Source organism: Diabrotica undecimpunctata, chromosome 8 (genome assembly GCF_040954645.1).
Source record: "Diabrotica undecimpunctata isolate CICGRU chromosome 8, icDiaUnde3, whole genome shotgun sequence".
In the NCBI taxonomy this organism is placed as follows: domain Eukaryota; kingdom Metazoa; phylum Arthropoda; class Insecta; order Coleoptera; family Chrysomelidae; genus Diabrotica; species Diabrotica undecimpunctata.
The window spans coordinates 116,450,071-116,469,051 of record NC_092810.1 but is presented as its reverse complement, the minus strand read 5'-3'; the positions used below and the strand labels follow the sequence as shown (position 1 = coordinate 116,469,051).

Below are 18,981 nucleotides of genomic sequence, written 5' to 3'. Positions count from 1 at the left end.
AAGCTAGGTCGAAATGAACATCTCTACAAGACCATGCAAAAAGCAGTACTACTCTCAACGTCCAGGGAGTCCAAATTTTCCCCTTAAGGGAGTGTGAGTCGTATGGCTAAATTTGGATAACGTTACTAACTTAAACAAATATATATATACTTACCATATATTATTGGATTTTCTGAACAAATGTCAAAACTGTTGGGAACTGAGTATAATATTAATGTTGGATATTAATCATCCAAAACATCTGGAAAATATTTTTCAAAACTTAAACCCAAGGTTAATAAAGATCAATAATCAAATGTTATTTATAAAATAAATTGTAAAGACTGTAATTCATTATATATTGGGCAAACACACCATTACCTGCATAAAAGAATTGTTGAACACAAACATATTGTACAGACCAATGGATTAAACACAACAGCCCTATTGGGGCTACTAAAATAAAGCGCTTATTAAAAATGGCAAATTGCTGAAACGTTTAAGCAATAGTTAAGTAGTTTTATTAACAACAGACCGACAAACCTGCTTCTTCTTCTTTTTATGTAGACATGACTTTGTCTGTTTTTTAATATGCTTCCAGCAAGTTGTCGTTCCATCGTTTTCGTGGTTTTCCTACTGATCGTCTTCCTATTGGGGAACCGTCTCTTGCCGTCTTTACTACTCTATTTGTTGTCATTCGGCTTATATGATCGTTCCATTCTACTCTTCTATTTTTTAGCCAGTTCTTGATGTTCTCCACCTTGCATCTACGTCGTATATCTTTTCTTCTAGCTTTGTACCATAATACCGTACCATCAATTTTTCTAAGTGTTTTCATCTCTATTGTTTCTAACATTCTTTTTGTCCTCTCTGTGTCAGGTCTTGTTTCTGCCGCGTATGTCATTATTGGTCTGATTACTGTTTTGTAAATTCTGCCTTTCGTTTCTTTTCCGATATTTTTATTTCTCCATAATGTTCCATTTAGGCAGCCTGCGTCTCTGTTTGCTCTATTCGTTTCATCTTCCACTTTGGTTTTGAGCTTTCCGTAGCTAGATAATGTGATGCCTAGATATTTAAACTCCATCAGTTGTTCTATTATCTGACCTTCCAGCTCCAATTTACGTCTTAGTAGATTTGCTTTTCTAACCATGCATTTTGTCTTTTTTTGGGGAAATTAACGTTAAATGTTCTGGCGGTTATATTAAATTGGTGCAGCATACGTTTTAAATCATCTTCACTTTAAGAGAGTAGTATTGCGTCTTGTGCATAGCATATTATTTTAAGTTGTTTTTCTCCCATTTGGTATCCTTTTTTAGTTCTTACTTTTTTATTATTTCGTCAGTTTGACAGTTTTCAAAATACTTTGGATATCACACAAAACCATTTCTGTGCATTTCAATACAAAATGAAATAAAGAATGTGCTCAGAAACGTAAAAAAAATCATAAATATAGTAGAAGAAATGGCAAAAAAACGAAATAGTGACCAAGACAAACGAAAACTAAAATAGTACAAGTCTGACTAATTTTAATAATATATAAATATAAATTTGTAATATTTTATCTAACTGTTTAAAGGAAGTTTTATTTATTTAAGATTTTGAAGTGTTTTTGTCCAATGCCCTACTCTTCTTAATAGCTGGACAGGATACTACAAGTACAACAGTAAAGTTTAGTCTATACGAACTTGCTATGAACCAGGAAATACAAGATAAATTAAGAAATGAGGTAAGGGCTAACGTTCAAAAATATGGATCGCTTTCATTTGAAGGAGTACAAGATAATAAATATTTAGGAATGTGTATTAATGGTAAGTAATTTTTTTTCTATTTTCTAAAGTTCTTTTTTCTAGCATCTTAGTTTTTTATTATCTGTACCTATTTATGCTTATCTTTGTCGTAATTCTCATGCGGGTTTCTAACCATATTAATCTATTTTGACATCATTAAGTGCTACTGCTACGCTTTTCTAATATTTTTATTCTTAATTTTATCCTTTTTTGTCACTCAGATCATACATCTTAACATTTTCATTTTTGCCACACGTATGCCTTGCTCCTTTTTCTTCCTAACTGCTTAATATTGAATTTTGTAGATACAAAACAAATTAGATTATTGCCACATTCATCTGTTTTTCATTTCATCTGTTCCACACTAACTCTACTTCATGCATCTCCATCTATTTTCCCATGACTGTTCAATACCGATTCTAGGTACATGAAACTATTACTTTTTACAATCATTTTATCATTCAAAGAAATATTTCTTATTTATAGTGATCTTATTATAATCATTTGATCCAACCGCTTTACTTTTCTTTCTTTTTTTAAGTGCTGTTCATTGTTTATTTTGGTAATTACTGCTATTAATGCCTCCAACAGCTAAACTGGTTTTATTTGAAATTTTTTCTTTTAATAAAATGTAAACGTATTAATTAACCACAATTTCAGTTAGAAAATACGTTTATTTAGAAGTTTCGATTTTCATTTCGAAAATCACTTTCAAAATACAAAATTAACGTTCTTGGGATGACTTTATTGTAAAATGTGTTAAATTAAATAGTTAAGTTTGTAATGCTTGCTGATTTGGCTATTAATACTAGTTAAACAAAATTGGCAAACGAGCAAAAATTTTCAAGCATCAATCTTAATAACAATGTTTTTTGAGTTGACCTAATGGTATTTCTCAATTATATAACCGGTTTAACTTATCACTTAACAACACCAACATAACTCTGCTTTTAAAACATAACTGACTCAAAAGGTTTTACACCAACTCAAAAGGTTTAGTTGTTCAGAGTCTTCACATTATTCCATGCTGATCCAGGATCTAAATAGCCTCCACATTCATATGCTTACGAATTCTGTTTTTATGATTCTTTAAAATACTTTAATCACATCTGCAACCATTTCCATATCCACGTCTCTATGTAGGTCACTTTTTCTTACGTACCAGATATACGCCTATATGCCATATACCCATACCAGTTTTCGTACTTGTTTCTATTTCAAGAGCTTGTTATGCTTGGAGTAGCGGATAGTACTCTTTTATAGTTCCCAGTAAAGAACAGACTACTTCAGGGCTTGACAAAGCTGTTCCTACGCCAGCTACCGTTTCTCTCCTAAGCCCCTTTCATAGTAAAAACCAGGTCTTAATTCTGTACTCCATATAATGCCCAGTGCCCATATATCTTTTCCTTCACACACCTTAACCAGAAAGTTGTAAAATATTTCTGACAGAGAGCAGCAACGATTGACAGCACCAAGATAATGCCCATAAAAAATGATCCTGGACCGCCTATTATTAGATTTTCATAAGCGGAGCAGCATGAGGAAAATGGTTGTAGTACTGCGATACAATAGGGTAGGGGCATCTATTGCACTATCATTCCCAAGAAAGTTATGCGTGATGTCCAAGTGTATGCTTTGGATGTTTTTACTTAGCCCGGGTGAAGACCGGCGCTACCTTGAGTTCTGGTCAAGGAGTGCGAAATAGGTCCACAAAATTAAAACTCACACAATTAATTAATGTCGGTATATGGAACGTACAAGGGTTAAAGATAATCACAGGTATGCTGTCAATCATTGAAAGAAGCTGGCAAGGCATAACATTAAAATCTCTGGACTAACTAAAACGTATGGAATAGAAGAGTGCCCTTTTAGAACAAATAATGACAATTATGTTTACTTTTCTGGTGACGAAACCCAGAACTATACAAGTGTTGCCATTTTTTTTTCTTACCAAGATTACAAGTCTGTAGTTGAATTCAAAGCGGTAAACGATATGATCTAATTTCTAGATCTAATTTCGCCGGCGAAATTGGATCTAGGATAGAGCAGGCTAAAGCGGCTTTTAGAAGGATGTACAAGGTGTTATGTAACAGAGACCTAAAGTTGGCATTGAGGATCCGCCTACTTTGCTGCTACCTGTTCTCCGTCTTACTTTATAGTGTCGAGTCCTGGACTGTGAATAAAATTGATCTAAATCACCTTAAGGCTTTCAAAATGTGGTGCTATAGAAGAATTTTAAAAGTTTCCTGGGTGGAGAAGATTCGAAACTCCACAATACTAGAACGTCTCAGCAAGACTACTAAGATCATAAAAAGAATAAAGCAGAGAAAGCTGGAATATTTTGGACATGAGGTAATGAGAGGTCCCAAATATGGGTTGTTACAAAATATCATGCAAGTAAAAATAGCAGGCAAACGTAGTCCAGGATGAAGAAGAACCTCATGGTTGAAGAACTTGCGAGATTGGTATGGTGTTGATACAAGCATGCTATTTAGGGTGGCAGTGAATAAAATTAAGATAGCTATGATGATAAACAACGTTCTAAAAGGACATGGTACATGAAGAAGAAGAACGATAAGATAGATCTCCTTAAATTACACGACATAAAAGTCAAGGAATTTTACGAAAAATTGGAAAAAATAATGGCCAACATTCCAAATAAAGAGCTAACCTTAATATACCTCTGTATCTCCGGCTGTAGTAGGACTAGTTTACAACCAAGGGTTTCCATTAAAAAAAAAGCTTAGTTTTTAAGACTTTGAATGTGAATGTGTTTTTAATTACACAAAGAAATCGTCTAAAACTTTGATGTGTATATAAGCAACGTAAACTCGTAAATAGCAGTTTTGATTTCCTTTGTCTCAAAGTCTTATCTTAGGCTTTACATTTAGGTTTTCAAATATATATTATGTATTAGGTATTAATTCGGAAATTTTGCCGAAATAATAAATAAAAATATTTTTCATTGACAAAGTGTTTACAAAGCAACTTTTTAAAAGCGAAGCTTTTTGTTCTTCAGTAAAAACTAATACTAATAAATAAAGTTAAAGGAAGGTTCTAATATACTTAAAGTTTAATATTAATTAAAAAATATTTTGTTTTTAGAAACATTAAGAAAATATCCGGCGTTACCATTTATTGACCGAACAGCTAGGACTGATTTCAAATTTGAAGATACAGATCTTGTAGTGGAGAAGAATATGTCGGTACTTATTCCCACCTTTTCTCTACAGAGAGATGAAAACTTCTTCAGTAACCCTGAATTGTTTGACCCTGAAAGATTTTTAGATGATAGTATTAATTCAGATGGTTTCAGTTTTATACCATTTGGAGAAGGACCAAAATATTGTATAGGTAAGTTCCAAGGATTAGTGTTAAATTTTTGTAGCAGTAAAGCATTTAATAGCAATAAAATGCACACAACAAAAATTATCCTTTGATAAAATTTGAAATCGACAATTATATGTCTATAACAGGTGAATCGTAATTTCGATATCGCTGCTATAAAGAGATCAGCAGAAGTGCGGTAACTGATTAGTACGCTTTAAATATTTATTTACTGTATATGTTACAGAACTATCTGAGTTCGAACTTTTTGTTACCTAGATTTCCGAAAATTGGAAAATCACTTTCATAAATGCGTATTATAAAAATAAAAATAAAAAATAAAAATAAAAATAAAAACAGTTATTGCCCTAATAAAATATGATATTTCAAATTTATATTACATTTCTTCTTTCCGACGTCCCGCTCTTGCACCACCTGCTGCTGATTGTACTTCCTTTCGGGTCCTGAATTCTATTGGTGTGTTCCTGACATCTTCTTCTGTAGGTACTTATTTTGGTTTGGTTTATGGGTACTTCTGTATATCCTCTGAACCCTGTTCTTCTCGAGGATATCCCTGGAGTCTTCTTGTGGCCTGGTTGAAGAAATAACTTGTTCTTTTCACGGCCACCTCCCTCAGTGATGTCGTTGATTGAATTTGTGTGTACTGGAGCCTTTCTTTGATGGTTGCATTTGTGATTCTATCTTCCCATGTTGATCCATATATTATTCTGTAACATGACGTTTCTGTGGCTTCTAGTCTCCTCCAGTTGGTCTCTACTATTGAACTCCATACTGGAACTGCATACAACATCACCGATCTAACGTAGAGCTGGTATAACTGAATCTTCTTGGCCTTCGATAGTGGGCTGGACCTGAAAATATAAGGAAGTATTAGCTTTTTGGCTACATTGGCTTTTACCTTAGTTTTTTGGGTATGCAACCGGAAGTTGAGTTTCCTATCGAGGTGGACTCCTAGGTATTTGACTGAGTTTGTTGCCTGGATCCTGTTTCCTCCTACTCTGATTTTATTTGCTGCTGGGTTTTTTTCCTTTGTGAATATGATAAACTGCGTCTTCTCCGCGTTGATTTTTATCTTCCATTTGTCCGTGTAGTCTGTGATTTTTCCTAAGTGACTTTCCATATTCCTGATGATTCTTCTGTCGTCTTTTCCGGTTGCATACACTGCTGTATCATCCGATTATAGAGCTGTTGAAGTTCTTGGGTCTGTTGGTAGATCTGCAACAAATATATTGTATAATATTGCTTAAAGGATGCTGCCTTGTGGCATCCCCTCCTGGATTTCTTGTATAGTTGACTTCGTTTGGTCTGCTGAAACTTGAAAAGTTCTATTAGATAACTAAATATCACATATATTGATTAGATAGAGAGGAAGCCCAGCTTTGTCTATTTTGTAGATTAGTGCGTTTTTCCAAACTGTGTCATATGCTTTTTCGATGTCAAGTATGGCTAGTCCTGTCCTTTGTTTCCTATTGAATCTTATCTTCGTGTCGCTGATTATTCTTGCTAGTTGTAGTTCACAATTCCTTCCTTTTCTGAATCCGAATTGTTCTTCTTGGATTATTCTTTTCCTTTCTACAACAAGTCCAACGTAGAGTTGTTGTGATCTCTTCTAAGGTTGATTCTTGTTGGTTCGTCTGGTGCAAACAACATCTTGTTTTTATCTTCACAGTATCTTAGAAGTATTGTTCCTGATCTTGTATCCGTGTTACATCCCCAAGCTGTGTGTTTGGCGTTAAAATCTCCGGCTAAGACTACAGTTGGTGCTGAGTTGAGCATGGCATCTAATTCTTCAAGTGCTGGGTCGTCATTGTGTTTTCTGTAAATAGAAAAAATATTAGTATTACCTACTTTTATACCTACATTTTCAAATTGAATAGTATTTAATTCAACCTGATTCCATTCTATGTTGTTTTTGACGTATATTGCCACGCCTCTGTCGTTTGAAACGTCTCTTTTTCCGTATCCATCATAATTTGTTATTCTTGGCAGTTGTGTAGTCGTCATGTAAAGCGTCTCTGATAGGCATATGACATCTGGATTGTGTCTTATTAGCGTTTCCCTTAACTCGTTGATCCTTAGCCTTAGTGATGCTATGTTGAATCGTAGAATCTTCAAATGTTTAAGCGGCATTGTAGATTTCTTCGTATTTCATAAATATCATTGCATGTTCTGCAAATGATTTGGCTGCCATTAGTTCCCTTTTCATGTCCTGAAGTAATGATACCATCTTCTCAACAATGACGATTTTATTGATTTCGGCCCAGGCTCCTTTGATTCCTTCGGTGCTGGTTGTTGGTTGTTGACTTTTTACCAACTGGCGTACGACATTCCACTGACTGTTGTCCTAAATGCAGATGGGTGCGATGGTGGTGTGATTTTCGGTTGAGGTTGATTTCTTTCTCTCCTCTGTGCCTGTAGATCTAAATATTTGATGTATTTTTTTGCACATAGGGTAGTTCGAAGTATGCTCCTCCTGGCAGTTGCAGCATCTTACTTTATTTATTTTGCCCTTTGGTAATGGACAATTCCTTGTAGGATGGTTCTGTGCACACTTCATGCACCTAGGTGTTTTAAAACAGTTTCTTGCTGAGTGCCCAAACTCTTGGCAGTTGAAGCACTGATTAGCCTTGTTGGGTTTCGAGTAAGCATCCCATCTTACTCGAATATTCTGGAGTCCGTTTATTCTCTTGATGACTTTCAAATCCTGTTGCTTGTTGACCTGCAATAAATAAGATTTACTCTGTCTCCTTTCTTGTCTGGTTCTCATTTCTGTTACTTTGGCTATAATTCCCTGTTCTTTAAGTTCTGCTTTAGCTTCATCTAGGTCAATCCCTGGGGCTGCTTTCATTACAATTTTCCTTGTGATGTCTGCCTTTTTTGTGTACGTGTGGAAGGCCGTACTTGTTGTGATGAAATCTTCCTTGAGCTTTTCGTAGTCCTGGCTAGTTTTAGTGTAAGCTTGGGTGTCTAATTTCCTTGATAAATGTCTAATTTCCTTGATAAATGTTAAAGAGCTTCCTATTTGTCCGGCTTTAACAATTGGCGGGATTCTTTCCTTCTTTGTAGAGGTGGTTTCTTCTGTCTGGACTGACTCTAGTACCTGGTATATGTTCCTTGTTGTTATTCCTGTTCCAGTTCCCGCGCTGTTTGATGCTCTCAGTCTTGCTCCGTTGATATCTTCGTTGGAGTTCCTTCTGTGGCATTTGACGGGTTGGAATGGCTCTTCTTCCATGATTTCTATGTTACTCTGAGCCATGATCTCTAAGATTTCCTGTCCTGATTTGTTATCTTCTGATTCTTTATTCTGTAACGAGTTGTCTTGGGTGGGTCCACCTCTTCTTGAGGTGGGCCGAATTTTTCTTGTCTTGAAAAGACTTCTGTGAACTGGAAATTCTTTCCTAAAAGGATTCATAAATGGGCAAATTCCTATTACTATTTATTAAAAAAAAAACTTCAGCTGAATGCTGAAAAAGTTGTGTATGGAAATATAACTAATTCTTTAAAATACACAATTAACAATTCTTGGTCTTACAAACTATTAATTAATTAAAAAAAAATAGCCTGAAGACATTCTAATGTACCGAAATATAGTATATTTATTGAAAACAATTTCAAAAAATCGTTTAGAAAACGTTTAAAGGGTAATAAGTCGAGGCGTCTATGAAGTTAAAAGTAATAAGGATTAGCCCAAATATACACCCAGTTTTTAAAATTCAATAAATATTGAATAAAAATAAGTATTAAAACATTTATCGTGGTACTAGCCATGTTCTTATTCTAATAATCGACCTAAGATTAGCTCACATGTCTTGCTTTAATTAACATACGAAAACTTTGGTTCTTGTTAATGGATTTAAATGTTTCTTTTTTTAATTTCTATGTACTCTTTGCGCACATTGCGAATATGCCTTTTGTTGATAAATATAATGTTATATCGCCCATGTTATTTGTTTAAACGGAAGAATTTTAAATATAAAAAAGGTTTTTCCCTGCGAAAGCAAAAAAGTTATTTAAATTTTGAAAATCTAGTGCTAATATTCGTGTTGCACACACCGTTATAACCCGCCTGTGGTTAGAACTTACGCATTTTCATGAACGACTCAGTAAACTTCCTTCAATCTATTAATGTTTTTTATACAGATTATATTATATACAATTGTATTAAATTATATATGATACAAATGCATTAAATTTTTTAACAGTTTGTAATAGACTTATCACTCTATAGTTAATGTCACTATGTTTTTAAAATTAATAACTTATTGGTGGATGTAATACCTCACTATTTTAACAAAAACATACACATTAGAATAAACTTCAGTTAGAGTTAAACAATAAACTAGAGTTATACAATTACTATTATCGTTGGGAATAAGCCACAATTTAGGTTTAAAGTAACTTCTTCTTTAACGATAAAGAAGATACGATAACGTTTACCATGAAAAAGAAATATAATATCATACTACCTTTCCTGGATGTTTTAATTTTAAAGAAGCATACTAGATATGAGTCTCAGATGTATAGAAAACAAACAACAGATATATAAATTACAAATCAAATCACAATATCAATATTAAAAAGTATAGAGCCACAATTACCTGTTTTAACGAAAATTTGTTCTTATAAGAGAAACATTTTTTAGCATCTGTTTAATTAATAAATTATTATCCTTTATCGTTTATGAATAAGGAGATTTTAAAAAATATACCGAATGGAACATAATAACTTAGAAAGGGATCCTATAACATTCATAAGAAATAATATGAGGAAAATAACAATACCATACATAAAACGATTATCGGAAAAACTGGAAAAACGAATAAAAGGAAAGAACAAAGAAATGTATTTATAAAATACTTGTAAATGGGAACAATTTTATTTAGGTGAAATATCTAAACATCTAGACCATTAAATGTTAGAAATCTTATATTAAAAATATGGAATTTGATAGATCTTAAATATAGAAACACGCATGGGAAAATGAACATAGGGTTAAATGGAAAGATTTAAGTATATTCCTGAAAGAAGCAGATGTTAAAAACAGGAAAATCAAAGAAGCGGATCTAATTATGCTAAATGAGATAAATTGCGTTGCAAATTCTTCGGCAGAATGCAATAGGATCTGGTTAAACACACTAAAAGAACAAATCATTAAAAAGAAAATACCTCTAGTAGGAAGCCAATAATATATTGAGAATATATCATTAATATTTTTAAATAATATATATCTAAAATCAGAGTTTGGTGTTTGTTGAGAGTTAACTAAATTTAAGACCAAATACTTACCATGTCTGGATAGTATCATGAGGGTTTTTCCTGTGTTTTACTCGTGATTTAATATGGAATCACTAACAGGAGAATTTTGCTGTCATCATTACATATGTGTCTTTTAAAGACGGATCACACGCTATGTTTTTTTCTGACGGGTATTCTCAAGTTAAAGTTAAAGTTTATTTCATGTAATAGAATGAACTATCTAGTGCAGTCATTGAAGCATTATTGCTCCGAATTTTTTTTACTGTAAACCGAATTGCATACAATTTTGGAATTAGGTTCATCTTACACTTAACTTCAAAAGTGAAAATGATTTGAACTCCGCAACCACTTTGGGGGTAGTTGCCACCCCTTCTTGCGGGTGAATTTTTATTTTAAAATAACCTCGGATATCGATAGACGGCTTAATTATAAGCAAAAAATCATCCATAAAGTTTTTTGAAAAATCCAATACTTTTTAAGTTATTGGCAATTGAAAATTTGCAATTTTTTCACGTTTTTCATCCGTTTTTTGCAAATATCTCCAAAAATACATGTTTTATCAAAAAATTTTATAAACGCCAAAATTGTAGCAGGTAAAATAATGAACAATTTGGTTGTGTATGAAGTATTCTAAGTGCAATATTATGCTAGATATTAAAGATCAAAGCCGTTTTTTATTTTGTCTGAAATTTAATCGATGTGGCCAATGCCATCTAGCGGCGAGCACATGCATTTTAAGCATTCTAATAAAAAAGGGTTTTGTAGTGCTTAAAATAAGCTTTAAAATGAGCACTATTAAAAGTCTTTTGCACGTAAAATAAGTGAGCTGTATTACAAATAAGAGGAGCATCTAATGTTTTTTCTTTTAAATCAATAGGTTTCATAAGTGCCATTTCCACCAAAATTAAAATTAATCGTATTCCGCGTAGAATTAACTTTACTATGAAGAGTTATTGTATCAGTTTGGCTGCGTCAGGACACATATTTTTCAAAAAAATTATGATTAAAAAATTTTTTTTTAAAAACCACCTTTTTTCATAATATCTCAAAAATGACGACAGATACTTATAAAAGTGTGGGGATAAAAAATTTAGGTATTTTTCTGACTAACAATTTGGTTTTTTTTGTTTTTTCTGTCAAACAAAAATTGACGGAGATATGATTGTTTAAAAAGCGCGTGGTGGCGCAATCACAGCCTCTCTTAAAACCATTCACCGTTTTAGAAAAAGGTTTTTTACCATATATTGCAATAAAGGATGTTGTAGCTGTCTTAATTATCTTTACAATGGTTTTTTATAAATTTTGATAGCATGAAAATTTAAGGAATTATGGTCCAAAAACTTATCATATTTTATTCTACTTAGTAACTGAAAATTTCAGTGCAGTGGAGATAACTGCCAAAATAGCCCTCCAATTCAGTCAGAAGATGTTGAATGTGACAGCGACTCCAACATTGAGTCATGAATAATAATATTATATTTTAATAATAATAGTACAATTTTATATGTAAATATTTTAGTCAATAAATGGCAATTTTTTACTCTAAATTAAATAATTTTTAAATATGTAATCATATATATTTACTGTTTTAATTTAGGGTCAGTTTTAAGGGTAGAAAATCTTAAGAATATGATAATCATTTTCAGTGTGAAATAATATTTAAATCCTCTTCATTTAATCAAAACAAATTTTTTAACAATTTTTTATCAAGGGGTAGTTTTCAAGGGTTGAAAGGGGGTTAAAAATTTGATAATTAATATAGAAAATATAAAATATTACTTACTCTATACTTACATCTTTTTATGTCATACCAAAGTATTTTTTTGTGATTTTTTCAATTTAGGGGTTGTTTGCAAGGGTTGTAAGATTTTCAAGGAGTTAAAAATGATTTTAATATGAGGTAATTATGTTAGAAAACACTTTACAATTTCACCACTTACTATTAGACATGTTTTCTAGCGATAAAATGGCTCAATGTCAATTTTTCCATTAAGGGGTTGTTCACACCATGGAGTTCAGATCATTTTCACTTTTGAAGTTAAGGGTAAGATGAGCCTAATTCCAAAATTTTATGCAAATCGGTTCACAGTAAAAAAATTCGGAGGTAAGACCGTATTTTTCTCAAAAACTTCTCTTTTAAGACAACTCAAAAATAATAACATTATCGTTGTAAAGTTATTAACTTTAAAATGTATAAGAATTTTCAATATAAATGAGTCACAGAAAATTAAATTTGCAGAAGAATTTTTCACCAAGCAACAAAAAAAAATTTGTTTAATTTAACAATGTTTTGTATTTTTGACGTTTCGATTTCTACTTTGATTTGACTATTTACAACGGTTCAAATGTACAGTAAAAGTTCGATATAACGGACCTCTATTTAACGGACTTCGGATATAAAGGACAAAAAATCCCGTCAAATGTAAAAAAAAAATAAAAACGCTGTTAATATTACATAGCTTAACCCATCCCATACCACTGTATTTTTCAAATAATTTCAGTAAAATTTAGCATAAGAGGAAACATTTCTAATAGTAATATGTGCATCCACAAGGAAAATAATTCCTGCAGCTGGCTGTATACCACGTATCACAAAAAGAGGTTAATCTTTGTATGTGGGTATATTTTATAAAAACCCTTAAAAGGGCAACATTAAAAACACGAACGTTTTCGGAACAACTGTTCCATCATCAGGTTAAAATACAGGTTACCATGCCTGAGCCACCAAAATATTTGGGTAAAAACCCTTTAAAATGTATTGTGTTACCAAAGATTGTACATGATGTTGATAATATTATATGATGTTTAATATTTTAATTAAGTTACCAGCTGAAGTCCGTTTGAAGAGGTTTACTCTCCGGACACTGGAACTCACTTAAGCATGGGTGTATGTTACCTGAAGTAAAATTTAATTAAAATATTAAACATCATATAATATTATCAACATCATGTACAATCTTTGGTAACACAATACATTTTAAAGGGTTTTTACCCAAATATTTTGGTGGCTCAGGCATGGTAACCTGTATTTTAACCTGATGATGGAACAGTTGTTCCGAAAACATTCGTGTTTTTAATGTTGCCCTTTTAAGGGTTTTTATAAAATATACCCACATACAAAGATTAACCTCTTTTTGTAATATGTATATATTTTTTTGCTAAAAAATAAATGCTTGTTTATTGGTTGTGAATGAACACATTTAGTAAACGCCAGTAAATAAGTTAAAATTTTTGAAATCTTACCCTTTAATTAGGGACAAACGGAAAAGAATCAATCTAACGATCAATCAAAAACTAGAGAATATACAACAGTTGGAGTCTGGAGCGTCTGTGTCCCATACATGTGATTAATATGGCATAAAAACGCAAACTTTCGGACATAAAAAAAAGCAAAAGCCTAATAAATAAATTTGCATTAATGTTTAATGTAGGAGAGCACAGCAATCTTAGAAAACGAATGAAATTGGCTCGTGAAACTTCACTGGAAGAAGCAATCTTAAAATGGTATGGCCAAAAACGTTCTAGTGGGATCCCGGTCCGAGCAGTCGAATTGAAATTTGCTGCAATTAAATTAGCAAATCATATCGACATACTATTCAGAGCAAGTGATGGATGGCTCTGGCCGCTTTCGCAAAAGGCACGTAATCATGAATAATAAAATTTACGGCGACGCTTCAGCTTTTCAAGTGCACCAATAGAAGAAAATGAACCCTTTTAGGCAAAAATTAGTAGCACATATAAGTAAGGAAATTCTATTAGAATCTCAGATTTACAATGTTGACGAAACTGGTTTGTTATGGTGCACTTTGCCTGAAAGCGCACAAGCCTCCAAATATAAAAAATCGAATTCTGGAAAAAAAAATCAGCAAGGACAGAATCTCGGCACTGCTTTGTGATAACGCTCATGTATCGCATAGATTGACTCCTGTAATGCCCGTTTCATATTATAGCTCTAAGAAGGCATGGTTCACCTCAGATATTTTCAAAAATTGGTTTTTCAAAGAAATTGTACCTTCAGTTAGAAAATTTCAAGAGAAGAAATTGGAAATACCGCCAGAAGAGGTGAAATGTTTATTGCTTTTAGACAACGCTCTTGCTCACCCCTCTGAAAATTTCTACTTTCAGAAGATGGAAACTTTAGGTGTACGTTTTTGCCAAAAAATACAACATCGCTTATGCAACCCATGGATCACGGAATAATTTTGGCAGCCAAACGAATATATCGCACAACGTTTTTAGACGAAGTAATGGTTGTATTGTACGATGAAGATAATGCCGAAGATACAAGAGGATAGCGTACCTGGCAAGACTTAAGGTCTTACAATTTAAAATCAACAATTTTTAGTTTTGCTGCAGCATGAGAGGAGGTCAAAGAGCAAACATTAAAAATGGTTGGAAGAATTTGTTTGATGGCCAAGATGCAGACATAGATTTAGAATGATTGAAAGTTGCTAATTTCTGTAGGACAATACATAATAATGTCGAAGAACATGTAGCTGAGGAAGATGTTTTACAATAGCTAGAAGTAGATAAAGGTGACACTGGGTATAACATCATAACTGAAAGTGAAATAGCAGATAAAGTTATGAACCTACAAAATAAGGACGGAAGTAAAGATAGCAAATAAGACGATAAAACAAGACTGTTATTATCAGAAGTAAGATTGCATCTCGACGATATAATAACATTTATTGATTATTCATCAAATATTTAAACTGTATTTAGGTAGTTGATCCTAGAAAAACAGCAAACATGGAAAGTGCAAACGAAACTTGTTCGAAACGGGATTACCGACAACAAGCGCGTCGATACCCACAGCAACGTTACTTCCCGATGAATGTCCGAAGACAATTACTTAAATACAATTTTGTTTGTATTTTGTAGTTTTTATATATATCTAATTACAGTGTACGTATATATTTAAAAAAAGTATTTTTATTTATTTTAACCATATTTTTATATAACGGACTTTCGGCTTTAACGGACACCCCTCCCCTCAAGTAGTCCGTTATATCGAAGTTTTACTGTATTTGTGAATATATCAAAAACGAAGACTGTAATACTATTAAAAGTCTAAACTTTGCTGTTATTCATCCATCTATTTCAATATTAGACAGAATTATACATAATTCCAAACAAAACATAAGAAAGAAGGAACTAAAGGCTGTAAGTACTTTAAAAAATGATGACCTCATAATTATCCTTCCAGCAGATAAGCAAAATACATCTGTGATAATGGATATAATTCAATATAAAAACAAAATTAAAGAACTAATAATAAACGGACCTTATACAAAATTAACAAAGTCCAATGAAGCCTGTGGAAAAGAGAATATATAAAACTTTGTTTAAGTTGAAAGATTATTTTACAGATTATCAAAGAAGATTAAATACACCTCATTACAGCAAGACACCCCATTTTGATGGAGTACCGAAAGTTCATAAAGCGAATACACCACTCAGACCTATTTGTAGTACCATGAATATTAAATTTAATTCAAATTTTATTTTAGTAAATTTTTACATAAATAGTTTACAAATGTGTCATTAGATAAGACTTTAAAATAATCAAAACGAAATTAGAGAATGATGATACATTAGCAACCAGATCGAGACTAAATTATTGTATCAGCTATATTGAAGTTATTGATATTATTTACTGATAATTCCTATTTTCAACTACAAAATGAATTCTATAAACAAAATTTTAGTCTAGCAATGGGCTATAGTTTATCTGTATTATTAGCCAATATATTTATGGAAGATTTCGAAACAAATATTATTTCTAAACAAAATTTAAAACCCACAGTTTGGTCAAGATATCTAGATGATGTATTCTCAATATGGCCTCATGGAGTTGATCTGTATTTTCGTACAAAAGTAAGGTGGTTATTTGTGAAAAATCTGTACGTAATTGGCAAAATCCGATTTAGAATGAAAACAGCAAACGAGTTCTAAAATACCTTTCACTTCTAAATATTGAATTATTATTTTTAGGTAAACGACTGGGACTTTTGATAGTGTCCATGATTTTATCAAATGTGATTTTAAATTTCAAACTAGAAAAATGTAGTACAACTCCGGAGAAGATCGAGTTTGAACCAAGAAGTTTTGTACTCTCCTCTAAAGTTGGACTTCCAATAATGATAACACCTATAAAGGATGAGATGGTTGCTTAGATTTTTTTTTATTACTAAGTCATCTGAAGACACTCGACATGTAGAACATGAAATTGTAGATATTTTTGGAGTGTTGAAAACAAACGAAGACCATATTGGAATTAACTTTTATTTACTTACTTTTATTGATTATTTTATTATATTTTGATTTATATCTTGCTTCTATCTAGAGAAATAAGGTTATATTGATGCTAGTTATTTCTTAAGATTGTTAGCCCCTGTAGCCATACTTTTTTAAATTAAATTTTAAAAGTACTGGTTTACTGAGTTCTTAGTACATAAGGATATATAAAAATGTAGTTCAATTGACTTTGATTAAATTGTTCATCAATGGCACCGGTGCATCCTAGATTTTTTTTCTAATTTCAATAAACTCCGTAAAGCGCAACACCGATAATGATAAAAATACAACATGTAGAACACGAATGTTTTGTTTGATTATGATTGTTTGGAAAAGTAGGGTCCTATTTGGGACTTACTTAAATATATTATTTTTGTTATTCAAAAATATGTTTTTATTTAGTTATACATCTGGAATTAATTTAAATATATTAGCTTGTTATAATATGGCTTTATTTATACTTCTTTTAAACACTCACGCTCAAATTTAGGGTGTATACTAGTTCGCTCCCGTGGTCAGAGTTTAATACCCCACAGAAAAGGGGCATAGGTAAATTCGCTCCGGCTATATATTTTTTAGAAAAGATATTTGAATAACGTCTTCTCAAACTTTGTATTTACCTATTAATACAACACTACCATCATTGTTTAAAAAATAATGAGTATTTTTTAAGCAATGCTACTATATAACACTACTTCTTACTTAAAAAAATATTAAAATTTTAACGATATCACTAAAGTAGTATGATGTTAGAGCTCATATTCCCTTGTTCAATGCTTGATTGGGTTTTTCCGTATCAGAAGTTGCAATTGATATATTTCTTTGAAAATATTGGTAGGTAATTAGTAGTCTACCTGAAATTTTATGATAAGAAATAGGAGTGGTGCGAATCTTAACATTATTACTTTAGTTCCAGTTTGAATGTCGTTATACTTAGTTCATGATGGAGAAATCTGAAATAAGTGAAATGTTAAGTGAAAAGAGCAAGTTAATGTTAGTTATTGACAATTACAAGTATAACTCCCATAAAATGCTTGCTAATAATATCAAACGTTGGCAGTGTGTAGAAAGAAGTTGCAAAGCATTTGTTAAAACTTTAAATATTTGTAACAGTGTAGTCGAATATAGTCATAACCATACCCATGAAACTTTATCAAAGGCAGTGTTAAACCGGCAAACATTAAGTAATAGTGTTAAGCGGAAGGTCATGGATGATTTGTGTGAAAAACCATTGAAGTTGATACACAGCGAAATTAAACAAACAGGCACTTAAAAGTCTTACTGTGGAAGATGTACATTTAATTAGAAAAAATATTTATAATGGCAGAAAACAAGTTATTTCCAAAATTCCGAAGTAGGCACAGGAAATACCTACATGACTCCTTAAACACCGTAGAAGTAACAACCAACCAAAAAGAACAATTTGTATTGAAAAATGATCCGGTACAAAAATTTTTTGCTTTTTTTTGTGTATGTAACTTAACATTTTTAAGTAAATTAGAAACAATTTATGTTGATGGAACTTTTAAATGCTGGACTAAATTTTTTATTTAACTATTTACAGTTCACCGACTTGAAAATAGACACTATGTGCCGTTGGCATTCTTTTTGCTTTTAAATAAGTTAACAAACTCATAAGTGACTACCTTAAATTGTTTAAGGACGGAGTGTCAACAATTGAACTTAAATTTTAGTCCCAAGGTTGTGTATGCCAATTTCGAAAAGGCGATCCATGCAGCTGTAAGTGAAGTGTTTCCATCTGAGAAAATAAAAGGATGTAGGTTTCATCTCGGACAATCATGGTGGAGAAAAATTCAAAAAGTTGATCTGGCTACTGAGTATTCAAACGACAATGAAGTCGGACAATACCTTAGATATATGTTTGGTCTACCTTTCCTAGATCCATTAGAAGTAGGTGAGTGTTTACTTTAGACTTTAGTAAAATATTACCAGCACAACACCACGCCGTACAACAATTTGCTGACTACTTGGTAGACAACTATATTTCTGAAGAGGCAGACTTTCCTCCTGAGATGTGGGCGGAAAAGAGTTCATTACTTGAGCATACAAATAATGCTTGTGAAAGTTTCCATTCTAAATTTAATTCGTTACTTTACAATCCGCACCCTAATATATTTCAATTTTTAGAAGTTTAAAAGATATTCAAATTGACCCTTATATAAAAATACGAAGTTCTGTGAAACCAAAAAAAATGTACCGAAAAGTAATTCTAGAGCGTCAAAAATTTATTGATCACAAAATAGCGGAATTAAGACAAATAAAATTAGTAGATTTGATTTTGTCAAATGTA

The 18,981-nt window shown here is 32.1% G+C and overlaps 1 protein-coding gene across 3 annotated transcripts in view; it reads left to right on the top strand.

Annotated features, from left to right (window-relative positions):
* The window catches only part of LOC140447887 (cytochrome P450 6k1-like), a 32,285-nt gene extending 15,207 nt beyond the window's left edge, over window positions 1-17,078 (top strand). The window contains exons 5-7 of one of the 3 annotated variants that reach the window (XM_072540800.1): window positions 1,575-1,787; window positions 4,872-5,120; window positions 16,368-17,078. In XM_072540800.1, coding sequence (XP_072396901.1) covers window positions 1,575-1,787; window positions 4,872-5,120; window positions 16,368-16,549 — 644 coding nt within the window. In that variant the 3' untranslated portion in view covers window positions 16,550-17,078. The remainder of the gene's footprint in view (window positions 1-1,574; window positions 1,788-4,871; window positions 5,121-16,367) is intronic. The other 2 variants (XM_072540802.1, XM_072540803.1) reach the window with 2 other exon arrangements.
* Window positions 17,079-18,981: the final 1,903 nt, after the last annotated feature.